At 38.8% G+C, this 20,256-nt stretch overlaps 1 protein-coding gene across 2 annotated transcripts; it reads left to right on the forward strand.

The window, feature by feature from the left end:
* Nucleotides 1-13,654: 13,654 nt before the first annotated feature.
* On the forward strand, nt 13,655-19,838 carry LOC131161992 (receptor protein-tyrosine kinase CEPR2). Of its 2 annotated transcripts, XM_058118073.1 has the most exons (4): nt 13,655-13,769; nt 14,125-14,351; nt 14,880-17,549; nt 19,305-19,838. In XM_058118073.1, exons 3-4 carry the CDS (start codon nt 14,945-14,947, stop codon nt 19,682-19,684), a joined length of 2,985 nt encoding a protein of 994 aa, XP_057974056.1. In that variant the 5' UTR covers nt 13,655-13,769; nt 14,125-14,351; nt 14,880-14,944; the 3' UTR covers nt 19,685-19,838. The 2 variants fall into 2 exon arrangements, with proteins under 2 accessions (XP_057974056.1, XP_057974055.1); XM_058118072.1 differs by having other exon boundaries at nt 13,655-14,351.
* The last annotated feature ends 418 nt before the right edge of the window (nt 19,839-20,256 follow it).

Consider the following 20,256-nt stretch of genomic DNA (forward strand, 5'->3'; position numbering starts at 1 on the left):
ATTGTTGTGAGACTAGGTGACCTTGTGTAGTTGTGTATGCCGCAATGTAATCACTGTGGGCCTGAGTCATCGCTTCGTAGTTGCATGTGTAGCAATGTAATCACTGTGAGACTAGGTGACCTTGTGTAGTTGCGTATATGGCAATGTAATCATTGTGGGCCTGAGTTGTCGCATTGTAGTTGAGTGTATAGCAATGTAATCGATGTGAGACTAGGTGACCTTGTGTAGTTGCATATGGAGCAATGTAATCACTAATTGGGCCTTGTTCGTCGCAGCGTAGTTGCGTATGTAGCAATGTAATTGCTATGAGACGAGGTGACCTTGTGTAGTTGCAAACTAGTGTGATGACACTGACCGTATGTATGTATATATGTATGTTTGGGTATCGTATGTACTGGAATGGTTTTTGTGAAAATACTGGAACTGTATGGAATTGTATGTATATGTATGAAACTGTACGAATTGTTTCAAACTGTATCGTATTTTATGGTGTTATGAGGTATGTAAAAATAACACTGGTATGCCACACACTGATATAAACTCTTTTCTTCCTTACTGAGAGGTGTCTCACCCCGAATGCACGTAGAATGTTTTTTTCCAGGTCCTTCAGATAGCAGTAAGTAGCATCCTAGCGTTTAGAAGCAAGGGTGTCACAGCTACAGCTAGTACCCTTTTAGGTACGAGTTTTGGTATCCAGGTTGTCAGGATAGTTTTGTAGACACCTGGGTATGTCTTGTATTATGGGAATGTATATCCTAGATTGTATAGTATAGACTCTGGTATGATACTAGTTATGTATAAAAGACCATTTTCCGCTGCGTATGTTGGATGAGTATGGATGTTTGTATGTATGTATGTGGGCGTCCATTCACCCTATGGGGTCAGACTCTCTCTTTGGTATTGTATCATGTATGTTTTAATTGATACAGAGACAGGTTAGGTTACTTTATTCACACCTGGGACCCACCTGCGTGTTCGGGGCGTGACAGTACCAACCTCTGAATCCTGTAATTACATATATACAAATTCCCTAGAAAATCATCATACTCACATTTTCTGAATCTGCCTATTCATGATTTCCTAAACTATAATTTACCTGGGTTCCTGAAAAAAAATATCTACTCGGTCCTCAACCCATACCTGTAGGGTCCCAAAACACCCTAACCCTGAAATCATAACACCCTAATTTTTACTTCACAAAACACCAGTATATTCTGATATAAAACAAAATCTGGCTTCAATTAAACCTGGTAATATTGGAAATACCAAATAATCTACTTACCCTAAAATTGGGATGGTGCCCAAACTAGGGGTGAGCATAATTCGAGGAAAATCGAATTAACCAAATTAACTGACCGAAATTGGTCAGTTACCTTCTATAATTCCATTCCCTCTCGGCTCTCACTCTCCGTCTCACTCTAAGTGCTCTCAGAAACTCAAAAGTCAGAAGGCCGCCTCTCTCTTGCTCACCCGAGCTCAATCCACCACAGTTCGCACCACCATCTTCATGCGATGCTATCGCCTGCGACCATCGCCATCGTCGTCGCTGGCCATCGTCACTAACACTCAAGCTCCCTCTCATTCTCATTTTTATTCTCTTACAGTCTCGCACACAGAGCAATTCACCGAGAACCACCCCGGCTCGGCTACTCCTCCTCACTGGCATCAAGCTCGCCCGAGCCCAATCGTCTCCCTAACCAACCACCTTTCCTCCACATCAATCTCCACTTCTCAGTTCCTCGGTTCTCCCTCTTCGCGAATCGCCTCTTCCTGGCTTCGCCTGAGCCCCTCTTCCATTCTTCCCAGTTCGTGACCCGTCCTGATCCCGATTCCCTCTTTGATCGGCTCTTCCCTCGCGTGGGCATGGTGATGGATCTACACTCAGTGACTCAGGACTTCAAGGCTTCAACCTTCCCCCACCTTTCCTTGTTTCAGATGGATACACATACACATACACCAGTCCAGTACACCTTTCCCCCTTCTGTTCCTCGTTTCACGGTTAAAATCGGTTAACCGAATTACCCGAAAAATAATTTCGATCGGGTTTGGTTCGGTGAGACCAAACAGTTCGGTCAGTTCGGTTAGCAGGATTCTTTAACCGAAATTTTCGGTTAATTCGGTTAATTAACCAAATTTGGCCGAACCGATCGTTTGCTCACCCCTAACCCAAACTTCTCAAATCAACATTTTGCTTCGGTTAGGTTGTAGAGTATCTCCCTAGGATCACCGTGGTAGCTTTTGATCATCAAATTGGGGAGAAACGGAGCCGAAAATCTAGAGAGAAAGAGAAAGAGAAAGAAATGGGGACGAATTTTTCTCGCTGAAAATGAATTTTCAACTATATATAGGTGGCTGACCACGTGGCCTCATCGACGAGCCATGACACCTCGTCGATGAGTTGAAGAAGGAGGTTCGTTGATGAACATATAACCCCCATTGACAAATTTCAGGCTTTGAAATCAGCATTCTCGGTAAGTTCTCGTCGATGAGACACGTGTCCCCGTTGACATGCTTAAGAAGACTGCTTGTCGACGAATGCTTTGCGCTCATCGATGAGACCCTGATGAGTCCTCTTATGAAATTTCCTTTCCTCTCCTTCCTTTTATTATTTAATTGCAATAATTCTTCGGGTCTGTATATTCTCCCCTCCTTATAAAATTTCATCCTTGAAATTTGCTATCTGTATTGAACACCATCCTTTAAGGAAAATGGGCTATTTATTTTATTAATTACCCTCACTTATGGCAGAGGAATACCATGGTTACATAAGAAGTTCTGGGAGATTACAAATATATATATGAAAGATAACCCTCCCAAAGCCAAAACACTATCTTATCTTATAATCTAAATACAACTATACATTCATCACTCTATACTGAATAAAATAAAAACGTCGTTATCTGAACAATACTGACTATTGTTGTATCTCATTAAATAGGTGTGGGTATCTCTGTCGTATCTCCTCCTCTGGCTCCCATGAAGCTTCCTCTACTGCATGATTTCTCCATAAAAATTTTACTAATGGAATTATCTTAATGTGCAATACCTGTTCTTTCCTATCTAGGATCTGCACTGGTGTCTCTTCATATGTCAGTGAATCTTTGAGTTCTATCTCTGCATAACTAATCACATGGGAAGGGTCCGGGACATATTTCCTTAACATGGAGACATGAAATACGTTGTATATTTTAGACAATGCTGGTGGTAAAACTAGCTTGTAAGCTACTGGACCCACTCTTTTTAATATCTCGAATGGGCCAATGAACTTAAGGCTCAGCTTACCCTTCCTCCCAAATCTCACAACTCCCTTCAATGGTGCTACTTTCCAAAATACCTAATCTTCAACATCAAATTCCAATTCCTGGCGGCGTGTATCAGCGTAACTTTTTTATCGACTATGAGCTGCACTGATTCTATTTTTAATTAGTCAGACTTTATCGTACGCCTGTTAGACCAACTCTGGCCCCAAAATTCGCCTCTTACCCATTTCATCCCAGTATAAAGGTGAACGACACCTCTTACTATACAATGCCTTGTAAGGTGCCATGACGATGTTAGCCTGATAAATATTATTATAGGAAAACTCAACCAGTGACATATAATGGGTTCAACTACCCCCAAAATCCAGCACACATGCTTGCAGCATATCCTCAAGTAGTATCTGGATTGTTCTCTATATCTGCCCATTAGTCTGAGGATGATATTCCATGCTGAATGATAACTGAGACCCCAAAGCCTTTTGCAAGCTCCTCCAAAATTGTGATGTAAAATGTGGGTCACGGTCTCAAACAATGAATATTGGCACTCCATGGGGTCGAACTATCTCTTGAATGTAGATCTCTTCTAATCAATACATAGGGTAGCTAAATTTAATAGGTAGAAAGTGGATTGTTTTTGTCAATCGGTCAACAATCACCCAAATAGCATTCTAACCATGCAGTACTAGCAGTAACCCAGTGATGAAATCCATGGATATGTGATTCCACTTCCACTTAGGAATGTGGAGGGTCTCCAACTATCTTGTTGGCCCTTGGTGCTTAGCCTTTATCTGGTGGCATGTCAAACACTACTACACGAATTCAACTATCTCCCTCTTCATTTCGCTTCACCAAAATGTCTCTCGAAGATCCCGATACATTTTAGTGCTACCAGGATGAATTGTGTACAAGGATCTATGAGCCTCCTCCAATATAGTCCTCCTGATCTCAACATCTGCAGGAATGCATAGTCTGGCATGGAACCTCAGGGCTCCATTCTCTGAAATATTGAACTCGTCTTCTTATCCATTCCGCACTTTCTCTATCAATTCTACCAACTCTGCATCATTCTTCTGTACAGTTTTAATTTTCTCCTACAGGGTAGGTTGTACCACAAAGTTGGTAATGAATGCCCGATGATCGCCCTTTATCAACTCCATTCCTAATCTCTCAAAATCCATCTAGATAGGGCGCTAAATCTCTACTGCTGACACCACTGCTCCTGCTGTTTTCTTGCTCAGTGCATCAGCCACCACGTTTGCTTTCCTTAGATGGTAACTGATAATACAATCATAATCCTTAATGAGCTCTACCCATCTCCATTACCTCATATTCAAATCTTTTTGGGTGAAGAAATACTTTAATCTTTTATGATCGGTGAAGATCTCGCATTTCCCACCATAAAGATAATGTCTCCAGATTTTCAGAGGATACACCACTGCAGTTAACTCTAGATCATGCACATGGTAGATCTTTTCATACTATTTAAGATGTCTAGATCATAAGCGATGAATATCTCGTGCTACGTCAACACGTACCTGAGTCCCTTATGGGACGCGTCACTGTAAATCACAAAATTGTCTTCCCCTGATGGGATAGACAATATTAGTGTAGTGACCAGCCGCCGTTTCAACTTCTGGAAGCTCTGCTCACACTCATCGGTCCAATCAAATTTCACGTTTTTTCTCCTGAATCGAGTAAGTGGACTTGATAATCTGGAGAAGCCATCCACAAAATGCCGGTAGTACCTTGCCATACCTAGGAAGCTTCTGACCTCTTGAACATTCATTAGTCTCCTCCAACTCACTACTGCCTCTATTTTACTCGGATAAACTGATATACCGTCCCCAGAGATCACATGCCCGAGGAAAGTAACCTGCCTTAACCAGAAGTCAAATTTCTTGAATTTAGCATATAGTTTCTTTTTTCTCAACACTTGCAAAACCAGTCTCAAATAACCCTTATGCTCCTCAAGACTCTTCGAGTTGACCAGTATAACATCAATGAACACCACAACAAGCTAGTCTAGGTACCGATGGAACACCTGATTCATTAAATCCATGAACACTACTGGTGCGTTTGTCAATCTAAACGACATTACTAGGAACTCCTTTGCCTTGACTTTCACTTGGTGATAGCTTGACCGAAGGTCAATTTTGGAGTAGACTTGGATCCCCTGGAGTTGATCAAATAAATCATCAATTCTAGGAAGAGGATATTTATTCTTGATTGTCAGTTTATTTATTTCCCTATAATTTATGCACATCCTCATGGTCCCATCTTTATTTTTCACAAACAGAACTGAGGCTCCCCAAGGTGACACACTAGACCTAATAAACCCTTTATCTAGCAAATCCTGCGACTGATCTTTCAATTCCTTTAGTTCAGCTGGAGCCATTCTGTAAGGTGCTTTAGATATTGGTGCCGACCTTGGTAACAGATCCACAGTAAATTCGATCTCTTGATCTGGTGGTAAGCCAGGTAATTCCTATGGAAAAACATCTGGAAATTCTCTAACCACTAGAATATCAGCCTATTTCAATTCTTCCTTCAGTAGCTCTTCTATGTAAGCTTTATATCCCTGGCATCTACCCTGAATCAGTCTCCTCACCCAAATAGCTGACACTAGCTGTGGTGAGGTACATACACATGAACCCATAAATCTGTATTCTTGCTCACTTGGGGTTTGAAAATCATTTCTTTCTGATAGCAATCTATGATGGCGTGATTGGCTGCTAGCCAGTCCATACCTAATATTACATCAAACCCTTGTATATCTAATATCACGAGATCAACTGGTCGTACATTCCCTTGAATGCCCATTGGAAAGTTCTTAAGTACCTTCCTACACCTCACAATAGATCCCGTCGGCGCGGCTATAAACAACTCAAAATCTAACAATTGTGCCTCTACCCTAGTTACTTTAACATACCTTATAGATACAAAGGAATTGGTGGTACCTGTATCATATAAAACAATAACTTTATATGGTAAAACAGTAAGGATACTTGTCACAACCTCTCTAGCAGCCTCAGCATCTCTCAGCGTCAATGTATAAACCCTCGTCGGTGTTGTGTTCCTCTACTGGCCCCCATGAGGTGCCTGATAACCACCCTAAAGTGGTCTATGAGCTGGTACATGGATCAGCGGTCCCTGACATGATCGTGCCATATAGCCAAATCTCCCACACCAATAGTAGACATTCTTTCCCAACCGACATTCACTTGGGTGCCTCTGGCCACATCTAGGATAGATAGGAATAATCTGCCCACCTTGAACACCGTTGTGCCCGATCGTTTGTCTCTGGCCTCCTCCATATTGGTCTCCTCTCTATGAGCCCTAGCTGGGACCTATTAGGAAACCTGGTGGCGTGGCCTTCTTCCTCTAACTCAATACTCCTACATCTATCTACTCACTTTCCTCTGCTACTGTAGCTTTGTCAACCAACTTAGAGAAATCCCACATCTTCAGTACTGCCACATGCTTGTATATATCTCATCTCAATCCCTGCTCGAACATTATGGCTTTCTTAACTTCATCTAGTACTATATATGGAACGAATCGTGACAACTCAATGAATTTCACCGCATATTGCTGAACTGTCAACGATCCCTAGGTCAAACTCATAAACTCCTGTACTTTTGCCTCTCTGACAGTGGAAGAATAGTATCTATCAAAGAATATGTCTCTGAATCGGGCCCAGTTCATTGACATTGGGATGAGTCTCTGCTCCTCTAGAAATTTTGTGGATGTCCACCATCTTTCAGCCTCTCATGCCAACTTATACATGGCGTAAAGGACCCTCTACTCGTCGGTGCAAAGGAGCACTGTTAGTATCTTTTCTATCTCCTGCATCCAGTTTTCTACAACTGTAGGATCAGCTATTCTCGAAAATACTGGAGGATTCATCTTCGTGATTTTTTCTATTGTGTACCCTTGTGTCGTATATGGACCTCCCTGCTCCCTAGAGATCCATGCAATCTCAGTCATGATCTACTGAGCTTCACTGCGTAATACCGCAACTGAATCCCTGCCTCATGCACCAGAAGGCCCTGCTCCATCGTCTCCACTAGCGTGTGTGCTACTACCTCCTGGATCCATCCTACAATAATATCAAATTATTCTGAGAATCTGAACCTTACAATACTGCTCTAACTAAAATACTCTATACCTTTTATCACTAATTTAAGGTCTAGTCCCACCATATGAAAAAATAAACCAACGATAGTTTACTATGATTTTTCTGAAATCATTACGCCATGAAAATCATAGAAACTACCCCGAAATTCTTGCTTCCAGACTGCAGAATAGAACCCTAAATTCTTATCCTAATTTTCCAACATCATCTCACTGATATTCTATTATATCCCAATTCCTATCCTTCCTCAAAATTCATTCCTATATTCTGGTATTATTTTCTGCTGCATTCTAGAGTCTATCGGACCTAGCAAACTTAGGCTCTCACACCAAACTGTAGTGACCGAAAAATCTATACCATTTTTTTTTCAAATAAATAAACTTTACTATATACTTTATTTTACTTTGATATCCTTGGATTATCTACTATAACATCTCAGGCCCCAAATGAGCACTAAGGAAACCCTGTTCATTTTGCACAGCAACAAAGAGGAAAACATAAAACTGTACATCCATATTTACAATACCAGAATTCCATAATTCCTCAAAATATACATAAAAAAAAACACATCTCCCAATAACATCCACCAAGACACTAGAAAACTACCCAAAAATACATCTCCCTGAAAACACTTACCCCTCAACCAGGGCAGTGCAACAACCCTCTATTGGTGAGCCTAATTTGCTCATCTAGTTAGATCACTTAAAAAATGTTAAATTACTGGGATGAGACAACTCTCAGTAAGTGGAAATATGCTATTACTAGTGTGTGGTGACTGAGTTCCATAAACACTATACTGATAAATATCTGAAATTGTAAAAACTAGTAAAACAACATACAATACAACTTGTATCTATCATAATTTAAAATACAATTTTTATATATGAGTTTCCTACTTTTTCATACTTCTAGTATCATACTATATCTGCTAATATTCTTTAAAACTATACATATACATAACTGTAATATTTACCCTAGAAAATTGTATATCATGATTTAACCTTTTACGACAGGGTTGTGCAGCCCATAGGCGGGACTTAACTCTAGTTGGCCTACCAGGATAAGTCAACTGTAACTCTACCAATCCTCAGTCCAACCATTTGCAATCACTTTGAGGCACGGTACTAGTATATACCTCGTCAAACCAGCCACCTCAACCCAGTTTCTGGGGAGCCTACAATCTCTCCAAGCACGGTTGACGGAAACCTTCCACACTCTATTTGAGATGTGTGGTTGCACTCTAATATGTAATAGCAACGGTACCATGCTTTGCTGATATTTGAACTGATTCATCAGGGTCTAATACTGTATAATACTATTTTCTATATATACATCTTACTGTTTCATCATAATTCCAAAATAACCATAACATCGAAAACTATTCTGAAAATACTGTAATATCTGAGCTGTAATAACTGTAATAACTGATCTGTAATATCTAAATTGTATAAATTGTATATCATAGTTTTATGGCTTTAACATTTTGGAAATCATGGTAATCTATGCATGCTATAAAATATTTGTCTAAAAAATATATTTGTCTAAAAAATATATCTGTCTGTAAAATATATCTATCTGTATAATATCTATCTATATAATGTCGACCTGTAAAATATATCTGTCCATAAAATATATTTGTCTATATATACACTACAATTCATAATTCTGTATAATCTGATAATGTCTCATGCCACATAACTAAATAAATAAATATCCCATATTTTGAAAACTATATCTTCTAATATACAAATAATTTGCATACTAGAAAATAATCTGAAAAACATATAATTTACTGATAAACATTTCTTAATTCCTAGCATAGCATATTTTCCTTACCTATCTGACTGGGAGGCTTCCCTCCAATTCAACCCTCACACCCTCAGTGTACCAACCTCTGAATCCTGTAATTTCATATATACAAATTCCCCATAAAATCATCATACTCACATTTTCTGAATCTGCCTATTCATGATTTCCTAAAATATAATTTACTTGGGTTCTTGAGAAAAATATTTGCTAGGGTTCTCAACCCATGCTTGTAGGGTCCCAAAACACCCTAACCCTGAAATCATAGCACCCTAATTTTTACTTCACAAAACACCAGTATATTCTCATATAACACAAAATATGGTCCCTGTTGAACCTAGTGGCCTCGGAAATACCAAATAATCTACTTACCTTGAAATTGGGATGGTGCCCAAACTTCTCAAATCAACAATCTGCTCTGGTTAGGTTGTAAAGTATCTCCCCAGGATCACCGTGGTAGTTTCTAATTGTCGAACTAGGGAGAAATAGAGCCAAAAATCTAGAGAGAAGGTAGAGGATTCATTTTCTAGAGAGAGAGAGAGAGAGAAATAAATGGGATGAATTTTTCTTCCTAAAAATGAATTTTCGACTATATATAGGTGGCTGACCACGTGGCCTCATCGATGAGCCATGACACCTCTTCGATGAGTTCAAGAAGGATGTTCGTTAACGAACACATAACCCCCATCGACGAATTTCAAGCCTTGAAATCAGCACTTTCGGTAAGTTCTCGTCAACGAGACACGTGTCCTCATTGACGTACCCAAGAAGACTGCTCGTCGATGAACGCTCTGCGCTCATCAACAAGACCCTGCTGAGTCCTCCTATGAAATTTCCTTTCCTCTCCTTCCTTTTATTATTTAATTGTAATAATTCTTCGGGTCTCTACATTGCTTCTCCCACATTCTTGGTTACCCTTTACTACAAGCCCTTCACCTTGTGAAATCTCATCGATGGTTTTCTCCCTCTAATGAAAAACTAACAGAGCGCTTGTGATCTCCTCCAAATTTAGGGTATGATTGAATAGATTGATGTGTTAGTTCAAATCCAAACCCTATGTCATCTTAAGACAATACAATTTCTACTTAAGATACAACTTGTTTGTCAAAGACTTGAACATATACCATGTAACAACTTACTTACCTTACTATATAATTAATCATGTTGAACACCCTGATACCATCACTAACAATTCAATAAAGTCTACCCCAAAACCCATGGGTAATGGGGATACACCTGTCATACACAGCGGAAACCTAAGTAGCAGTAAATATAAATTTCATTCACCAAATCATATAACACTTTATACCAGAGTACCTACATTCCACCATATACTATTTGAATATACATTTCCCAAAACATCAAAAGTTATATTTAGGGTCTTACATCAAAAACCTACTGGCCCTAGTTCAAAAACTCACCCTCCTAGCGGGGTAGTAATACTGCCTTAACGGCGAGCTTGATCTTCCTGTCTTTTTGGGTTCCCTAAAATGGTTTAAGATGGGGGTGAGACACCTCTCTATAAGGGAAATAAACTAAATATAATTGTGTGACAACATGAATATTTACGTGCTATGATAAATATATAGTACATAATGCATACTTGAAAACACTGATAATAACATAACTGAGTAAACATACAATTTCATAGTTTACTAAATCATATTATACTTCACTATTCATAATTCTAAAATTTACCTAGGATGAATAGCTAGCTGATGTCATGTATTACCCCCCATGACGGGTTGTGTAGCCCGAAGGTAGGATCCGACAATGGCTGGCTGACCACTGCTGAGTCAAAAATGTTCGTAAGTACGATGGGTCTGCCATACCTAGTCCGGACTGTCAAGTGGATGTCTACAACTCTGCATTGAAAGCTACATCAACTATCCATCTTCCACCCCCTCTACTACCAGGGGCGGTTAGCACAAGTTTGAATTGAACTGAACTGAACTATATAGCTACAGTACCGTGCTCCTAAAACTGATCTGAACTATCATCCGAGTTCTGAAAACATATAATACATGATAATATATTGTTTAACATAAATAGATTGATAGCATTAATGAATTTTGTAATAACATAAATAATTACGACCTTGCGCAGAATATATTCATAAATGCTGCCTTGCACCGAAAACATGCATAATCCACAGCCTTGCACCGACTATCAATCACGGCCTTGCACCAAACATAACATACATATTGATATGAATAAATGTACTGTTTATCATATATTCTGAAATCATAGTTTACTGTATTATCATGTTATTCTTGAAAATTGCTAAAACATGTTTTTTCTATAAAATTGACTTAACATAATACAATATGCGTAAAATAATATTCATGTCACACAGAACTGAATAAAATCATGAATTCTGTTCTGAAATAACATTTCCTGACATTTTATACTAAAAATACATACTCCTGTGTAACAGCAGTATTTTTCCAAATATATATTTTCACAAATATGCTTATATTTAATACATGTTTTCTGAACATAAACCTGTTATTAAATAATAATAATTTTTGTGAACAATTACTTTTTTAGTTTACTCCCTTATCTGGCTACTAAAAAGTTAGTACAATGTCTAGCCCTACACCCGTACGGTTTCCCGTTCAACACCCTAAAAACAATATTCCTCTGAACAAAATCTCAGTATTTCTTCGAATACTACCTTTTCTATAACTGTAGGAAAGGTAATTATTGAATAAAAAGCATTACCTTGAATTTGGGATGGAGTTCAAGTCAGCCCCACCAACGATCCACTTCAGCAAACTTGAAGAGAACTTTCCTAAGAGTGTCGTGGTAGCCTCGGATCGTCAAATCAGCAAAGATCCAGCCCAAAATCTTAGAGAAAAGAAGGGAGGGATGAACAGGAGAGAGAGAGAGAGAGAGAGAGAGAGAGAGAGAGAGAGAGAGAGTGAATGCTTTTTGCTTAATTTCTGAGGAAAATTCCGAGTTTCAGCTATTTATACATTGACCTTCATCAACGAGACACGTCACTTCGTTGATGAGGCCATGAAGGAAGTTTGTCGATGAATGCTTATTCCTCGTCAATGAAATTCAAAACAGAAATATAGCCTCTCGATATTTTATCGTTGACGAAACACATGTCCCCGTCGACGATCCTCTAAAGCGTGTTTGTCGATGAACGTCATGTGTTCGTCAATAAAACACTATTTAAATTCCAAATTTAATTCATTCTTTTCTCTCCTCCTCCTATTATTAAATTACGATAATTATTCGGGTCTCTACAGGTAACTTTCCAGTTTCTGCCAAATTGCCATTGGAGATTACTTATCCATGACATGTTACAGCATGCCATTAGCCAGACAAAGTCTGATAGTTGCCACAACCTTCGCTTCCAATTCCTTCAAACTTGTTTTGTTCATTCGTTCAGGTTGACTTCCTTATAATGCCTTCATCATACCCTATTGCACTAACAAATCCTTAACCCTCATCTTCCATAGTTTGAAATTTCCTAATCCATCGAACTTGACAACGTTAACTTTGCAGAAGAAATCCCAAAAACCATTATAACCAAAAGCTCTTATACCAATTTATTGTGCAAATCAATGCGCAACGTGTGGAAACCGATCGTACAATGTAACAATCAATGATTAATAATATGTAAACACAATGCCTACATCCATGGGAGCAAATGACTATAATTTTCACTATTTTTGTGTCAAATACTAGAGTTACAACATACAATATTGTATATATACTAACCCTCTTCAACCCTCGAAGGTTTTTCCTTTGAAATTCCAACTTATTCAACTTCTCAATTCAAAATTTTTAAAGGTAGCATTGAGTAACCAAGCAAAATCGTCAACGGTTTAGTCCCAAGGCCAAACTGTTGATGTAACGATCAATGGATTCTGCCAAGCCGTCGACAATTTCTTCCTGAGCCTGACTCCGTCGATGCAGCTCTGCAAACCATCGACGATTTCTTTTGCCAATCAGTTTTTTCTGTTTTTCTAAACTAAGTTTTCTTTGTACACGTATTTCACTCAATATATGAGTCACACATTAATTACAATAAATGTCTTTATTAATTACAACAAATGTCTGTGTATACACATCCCAATATTAGAAAAGTGACATCAGACATAATATTTGGTGAACTCTAACTAGATAGGTTCAAAGTAGAATAAAGTAAAAAATTTATGACAAATATATGAAAAATATAACGATTAATTTCGTCATACTACTTCTTTTTTCGTAGTAAACATGACGTATAGCAACTAAAACATGCACATCATGCAAAATATGCAATGCCCATGCCCATTGCTAGTGTAAGTAAAAGATAATTCATCCGGATAAAATAGAATAATTTACTACAAATCTGTCAAATACCATTGAAAATATCACCAACCGCAAATCCCATCATCATTATTGGATGAATATGAAATAAAGTATCAGTTCTCAATGGGTTCAACTTTTTATTGTATGTATTTATTTATTTATTGTCTTTATGTCAAAAGAAAGGAGATTTTTCCTCCTGCGCAACGGAACCGAAGATTCGATCCGGGAGAGGACAAATCCATTCATGCATCATTGCAGTAAGCGTGCTTTCAGTGCCACACACCGCGCGGCACTTTTTATGAACAGCTCTATCCCGCGCCTCATTTTTCTACTGCTCCGCCGAGCAAAGGAGCGTGTCCTTTTGCGAGTCACGAGCCCCCAAAAATCCACATGCTCTAATTCAACTCTATTTTAATTTAATCTGTTCATCCTCATCTATAAAACCAATCTTTCCCCAACACAGGGGCACTATAATCGATGGGATCTTCTCTCTATTCTCTTTTTGTTCTCTTTTGTTACCTTCCGAGCCATCCAGATTTTCCGACAGTACTTCTATCTATGGCTACTGTTTCCAGCTAGAGCTTGATTCGTTCTTGTTCATGTCACCGACAGGTATAGAAGATGTCAGAGTTTCTTAGGCGGTGCCGCCTGACTTGACGACGGGAAGAGAAGTCTGCAATCCCTCCTTGCAGAAGGACGTTGATCCGACAAGGACGTCGTCGGAAGTTTAAAAATGAAAAAGCAAAATCCAAGCGGCACGCGCCGGGACGGCGATGATGAACGCGGCAAAGCTTAAACGGTGTTTCCGTCGGATTCTCATCACGTCTCTCGATTTCCCGGTAAATAAAGAGGAAAAACAAAAAAAACGAAGAATTCCCCGGAATTAAATTTGTATGATTGGCATACTCATTCGTATCCCTTTTCTTGGCTTCTACTTCACTTGAATGTATCTTGTTTGTGTAATTGATCGATTGAACCAACTTAAGCTTTGATTGCATGAATATCCTTTTAAAACTGAAGGCACTGTCCGCTAGCTGCAATGATTGGAGCATCTTCGTGCGTGTGTGTGTGTGTGTGTATTAGATCTTGAAAAATTATTTCAGTTACGCAATAAAGACATAAAACTAATGCAGGGGAGTATAGTAATGAGTAGCTTCAAAGGCAGACGTCCTAAAAATAAAAAAAAAAAAAAAAAAATCGTGGATCTTATATATTACTATTGAATTGCTGGAAATAATACAATCAATAATTAATCTACAGCTACAGTGTGCGATTTAACGTTAACCCTGTGCCTCTTAAATATATGTAGCTGTTGTATTATTGTCAACATAGTTTCAGTGCTTTATTACGAGTGTGTGTTTGCGCAGAGCCGGAGGGTGTGACGGCGTCTTTTCTGGCGAGGAGAAATGCCGGGTAATCTGGCCGCTGCGAAATGATCATTTTGCCCTTCCCTATGTATCCAATGACGACAAGGTCCTTTCCGTCCCTCCATTTCCGTACTGCCACGCTGCTCTTTTGCTTTTGCTGCTGCTTTTGCTTCTTCCCGCCTTCCCACCCCCTACGGGAGGAAACCCAAGCGCTCCTCGCGTTCAAAAACCATCTTAACGACCCCTACAATGTTCTGGACTCGTGGAAGAGCGATTCAGAATCTCCCTGTAAATTCCTGGGAATCTCATGCGACTCAATTTCCGGACTCGTGACGGGAATCTCGCTCGGCAACAAGTCTCTCTCCGGTGAGATCTCGCCGTCGATCTCCGCCCTCCGGAGTCTAAGATCTCTTGTAATGCCGTCGAATTCTATTTCGGGAAGTCTCCCAGCCAAATTGCGCAGTTGTGACAATCTTAGAGTGTTGAACCTGTCGATGAATGCGATGAGTGGGAGCCTTCCGGATCTTTCTGCTCTGACGAACCTCGAGGTTCTTGATTTGTCGCTGAACAACTTTTCCGGCAAGTTCCCCGCTTGGGTGGGAAATTTAACCCAATTGGTTACACTGGACATTGGTCAGAGTGGATACGAAGAGAGTGAAATTCCAGACGGTCTTGGAAATCTGCAGAACTTGACTGAACTTAACTTTCGTAGTTCGCATTTGAGAGGCGAAATCCCAGAAGCTATTTTTGAATTGAAAGCCTTGCAAACATTGGACTTATCGGACAACAAAATCTCCGGGAAATTACCCAAGTCAATTTCAAACTTGCGAAATCTGAGCAAGATTGAGCTCTTTGATAACAACTTGACAGGAGAAATCCCGGCTGGGCTTGCAGGCCTCACGCTTTTGCGTGAAATTGATCTTTCCAGGAACAATATGTATGGAAAATTGCCGGAGGAGATTGGAAACCTAGAGAATCTGGCGGTTTTCCAATTATATCAGAACAACTTCTCTGGAGAACTACCCTCCGGCTTTGGAAATTTGCAGCATCTCATTGGGTTTTCCATCTACAAGAACAGTTTCTCAGGGCAATTCCCTGCCAACTTTGGCCGATTCTCACCGCTAGTGAGCATAGACATATCAGAGAATCAATTTTCAGGTCGCTTCCCGAAGTTCTTGTGTGAAAGCAACAAGTTACAATACTTCCTTGCTCTGGGGAACAATTTTTCCGGGGAACTTCCAGGCTCCTATGCCTACTGTAAGTCTGTTGTGAGGTTCAGGATCAATAAAAACAATCTCTCTGGAAAGATTCCGGATGGGGTTTGGGCATTGCCAAATGCACAAATAATAGATTTTAGTGATAATGCTTTTAGTGGAGAGATGTCTCCATCTGTTGGGATTTCTGCCACCCTGAATACGTTGTTTTTGGATAACAACCAGTTTTCTGGTGCACTTCCAAAAGAACTTGGCAATCTCGCAATGTTAGAGAAACTCGATTTCAGTAATAATAGATTCTCTGGCAGCATTCCTTATGAATTTGGTGCTTTAAAGCATTTAACGTCTTTACACTTGGAAGAAAATTCATTGACAGGATCAATACCAGCAAAACTGGGTCAATGTAATAGGTTGGTAGACTTAAACCTTGCGGGGAATTCACTCAGTGGTAAGATCCCAGCTTCAATATCAGAGATGAGCGCTCTGAACTCTCTGAATTTATCTGGAAACAAAATTACAGGTTCAATTCCAGAAAATTTAGCACAATTGAAGTTAAGTTCCATTGACTTGTCTGAAAACCAATTATTAGGAAGAGTTCCATACGATCTTCTGGCCATGGGAGGGGTCCAAGCATTTCTTGGGAACAGGGGACTCTGTATTGATCTAAATTCAAGAACCCCCACTAATCCTATGATGAAGATTTGCAATGGAAAGCATGGACATCAAAGGGTTGTTGAAGATAAGCTGGTTTTGTTCTGCATCATATTGTCTGCCTTGGTTGTTATTTTGGCTGCTTCGTTGTTCATGAGTTGCAGGCGTTTCAAAATGAGTGAAACTTTCTTAGAAAATGATATGGAAGGCGAGAAGGAAATAGATCTGAAGTTAAAACTTCAGTGTTTCCACCAAGTGGAATTGGAGGCAGATGAAATATGTAATTTGGAGGAAGATAATTTGATTGGGAGTGGAGGTACAGGAAAAGTTTATCGATTGGATTTGAAGAAAAATGGTCCTACAGTGGCTGTAAAGCAACTTTGGAAGGGAAATCGAGTAAAGGTTATGACAGCAGAAATGGAAATTTTAGGGAAGATCAGGCATAAGAATATATTGAAGCTTTATGCTTGTTTAGTGAAAGGGGGGTCCAGTTTTTTGGTGTTGGAGTACATGACAAATGGTAACTTGTTTCAGGCACTTCACAGACAGATCAAGGGTAGCTGGCCAGAATTGGATTGGTGTCAGAGATATAGGATTGCTCTGGGAACTGCAAAAGGGATAGCCTATCTTCACCATGATTGCTCTCCTCCTATCATGCACAGAGATATAAAATCTACAAACATTTTGCTCGACAAGGATAATGAGCCAAAAATTGCTGATTTTGGGGTTGCCAAGATTGCGCAAGAGTCTCATCAGGTTTTTGAATCTAGCTGTTTTGCTGGCACTCATGGTTACATTGCTCCTGGTGAGTTTCAAAAGTTTTGTCAAGCTATTATTTTCGTGGCTTCAGCTTCAAAGAATCTTATTATATGCTATCAGTTGTGTCTTATGGTACTGAATGTCATTCTATTGGTACTTGTTTTGAAATTTTGTTTTATGACCTTTCCAATGGTTTCAATTCTTCTATTTGCTTATCGGGTTCATTTTCTTTTTAATCTTATATAAACAAATAAAAATCAAGCCTTAACAATTATCTTTCTTTTTTATTTATATATTTTTTGAAATTTTTATGCACATTCATATCTTAGATGCAAATTTCAACTAATTGATGTGGATTTCCATTGGTCCTGATTTAATATTACAACTGTGAAATGTGGTTGGTCTTGATGATCTTCATTTTGTGTGGCTTGTAAGGCTCTTTGAAAAATGACATATTGTTGGTTTCATATATTTTTCACCTTAAATGGAAGAAAGCCAAAAAAAACTTTTCCTGCTTTCTCTTTATGTCTAAAGATACCCAAAAAAATTTATTTACAGCACCAACCTTTTAAGGAGCAAACAAGAAGTCAGGCTCTATTGTTATCAGTTTTTTTTTTTTCCTGTGTTTTTGTGATTTAGTGTTGGATTTGTGAAGTTCAGACCATCAAACTTTTGGGATGGTGGTTTAGGGAAGTAGAATAGATCATAGATTGAGTATTTTAGTCTTGAAATAAGTCTCAACATGTGGTCATTTCATAATATAGGAATGAGCTTCATCTGGAAATGTCTCAAGTTTTGATATAACATTCGTTGATTCCTCCAATGTTTTTTTATACCATTTGCAAAGCTAAAAGAGTTTAAGATCAGTGGTTCCCATTAATCCAGGAATTGTCGAGTCAATTTCTGCTTACATCGTCAGCCTCAATTATGCATTGTATAAGCACCATCTTCAAGCACATTAATGTGGAACTTTCTCCTCTAAATTAAGCTGGTGTTATCAAACTCCTCCACTTGGTAATTTTTGAATTTCTTAGCAGTTTTCCATACATTAAGATCCTTTTTTATGATTTCCCACAAGATTAATACATGTAGAAGAAACCTAAGTAACACAACATTCTTTTTAACCAATAACCCTCCATTTGTCTCTCCAGCTTGGAATTTTAAATACAAATGCTTAGGTCTTCAGTTTTTGAGAAATAGACTAAATATGTCCCAAACTGACACAGGATGATTCCGGTATGTTCAGCCAAAACAATGTGTGTGTAATTTCTATTTCCTAATGCAGAATAATCATTTTAAGAACAATTTGATTACAAGTTATTGGACCTATTCATTAAGGATTTAATGGGAATATGACCAATTAAAGTCTTTCATAATGGAAGAGGATTCAAGATCCCTTCACTTTTTTGTGCATCTTATTCCTCTTATTTCAGGATAGGCTTTGCATTGGATAAAAAAATGCTACCTATTTCACCTCTTTCTATTGTGATCATCAGGTGATTGTTCTTATTTGTTCTCATTTTCACTTTACTTCTAAAGGATAATTAATGATATCATGATTGTTGTATTGCTAGATAGATGATGATAAGGTGTTTTGCTTTTGTTTGTATGCTTGTTTTTTCCTTTTTCTTTTTGGCCTGTTTTTGGGTCAAAAAGTAAAGGAAAAGAAAACAAAAGAAAAGAAATCATGTTGATCTGCCTGCTGCATATGTATAAATATTCTGAAATTGTTTTGAATTGAAGTTGGAATATATATATATGTAATGAACTTGTTTTGGTTTGCCTCCCGCTGGACATGCAGAGCTCGCGTATAGCGTTAAAGTGACGGAGAAGAGCGATGTGTATAGTTTTGGGGTGGTGCTATTGGAATTAGTAACAGGTAGAAAAGCAGTAGAAGAGGAATATGGAGAAGGAAAGGATATTGTGTATTGGGTATCAACTCATCTGAATGACCGGAACAATGTTCTTGAAGTTGTGGACCACAGCTTGGCATTTGATTCTTCTGTGGTCCAAGAAGACATCATCAAGGTCCTGCAGGTGGCTGTTCTCTGTACCAACAAGCTCCCATCCGTGCGCCCCAATATGAGAGACGTGGTAAAAATGCTTATTGATGCTGATCCTTCTGCTAGTAGGTCTCCCCGCAATTTTTCTGATAAAAATGGGAAGCAGCTCTTTATCTAGTTCTGCATGCATGCTCTCTCCATGCATATATATATATATATTCACCAAATTTTGGTGGATAGAATATGTCGCTGTTTTAATTAGTAGGCACAATTTTAAACTTCAGTTTACAGTCATATACTTTTGTGAATAAAATTATACTTTTATTTGTTTCTATATAATGTAAGATATGCCTAGGCCCTCTCTCTCTCTCTCTCTTGTGAGCACACACACACATTTAGTTAAGGGCCAGGACTTGTGTTGAATAAAAAAGACTTGTAAGGAATGGTTCTTACAATTCTTTAGGCACAAATTGAAGCTTCATTTTACAGTCAGATACTTGTGAATAAAATTATACTTCTGTTTGTTTCTCTATAATGTAAGATATGCCTAGGGCTCCTCTCTCTCTCTCTCCTGCACGCACAGCCACACACATTGGCTAGATAGTTAGATAGTTAAGTAGGGGCAAGGACTTGTGTGGAATGAGAAAGACTTGCAGGGGTTTTTCAAATCTTTCTGTGTAGAATATCTACGTGCAACAATGATGGCACATGATGATCATTTAGTCGGGGAATTTTAGACTTTCCAAAATT

This window comes from Malania oleifera, chromosome 8, assembly GCF_029873635.1.
Source record: "Malania oleifera isolate guangnan ecotype guangnan chromosome 8, ASM2987363v1, whole genome shotgun sequence".
NCBI classification, from domain to species: domain Eukaryota; kingdom Viridiplantae; phylum Streptophyta; class Magnoliopsida; order Santalales; family Ximeniaceae; genus Malania; species Malania oleifera.

Excerpts from the sequence above, each read along its gene's own strand:
- LOC131161992 (XM_058118072.1), top strand. The coding sequence starts at position 14,945 with ATGATCATTTTGCCCTTCCCTATGTATCCAATGACGACAAGGTCCTTT. Across the intron at positions 17,550-19,304 it reads TCATGGTTACATTGCTCCTG|AGCTCGCGTATAGCGTTAAA; the intron begins GTGAGTTTCAAA and ends CTGGACATGCAG.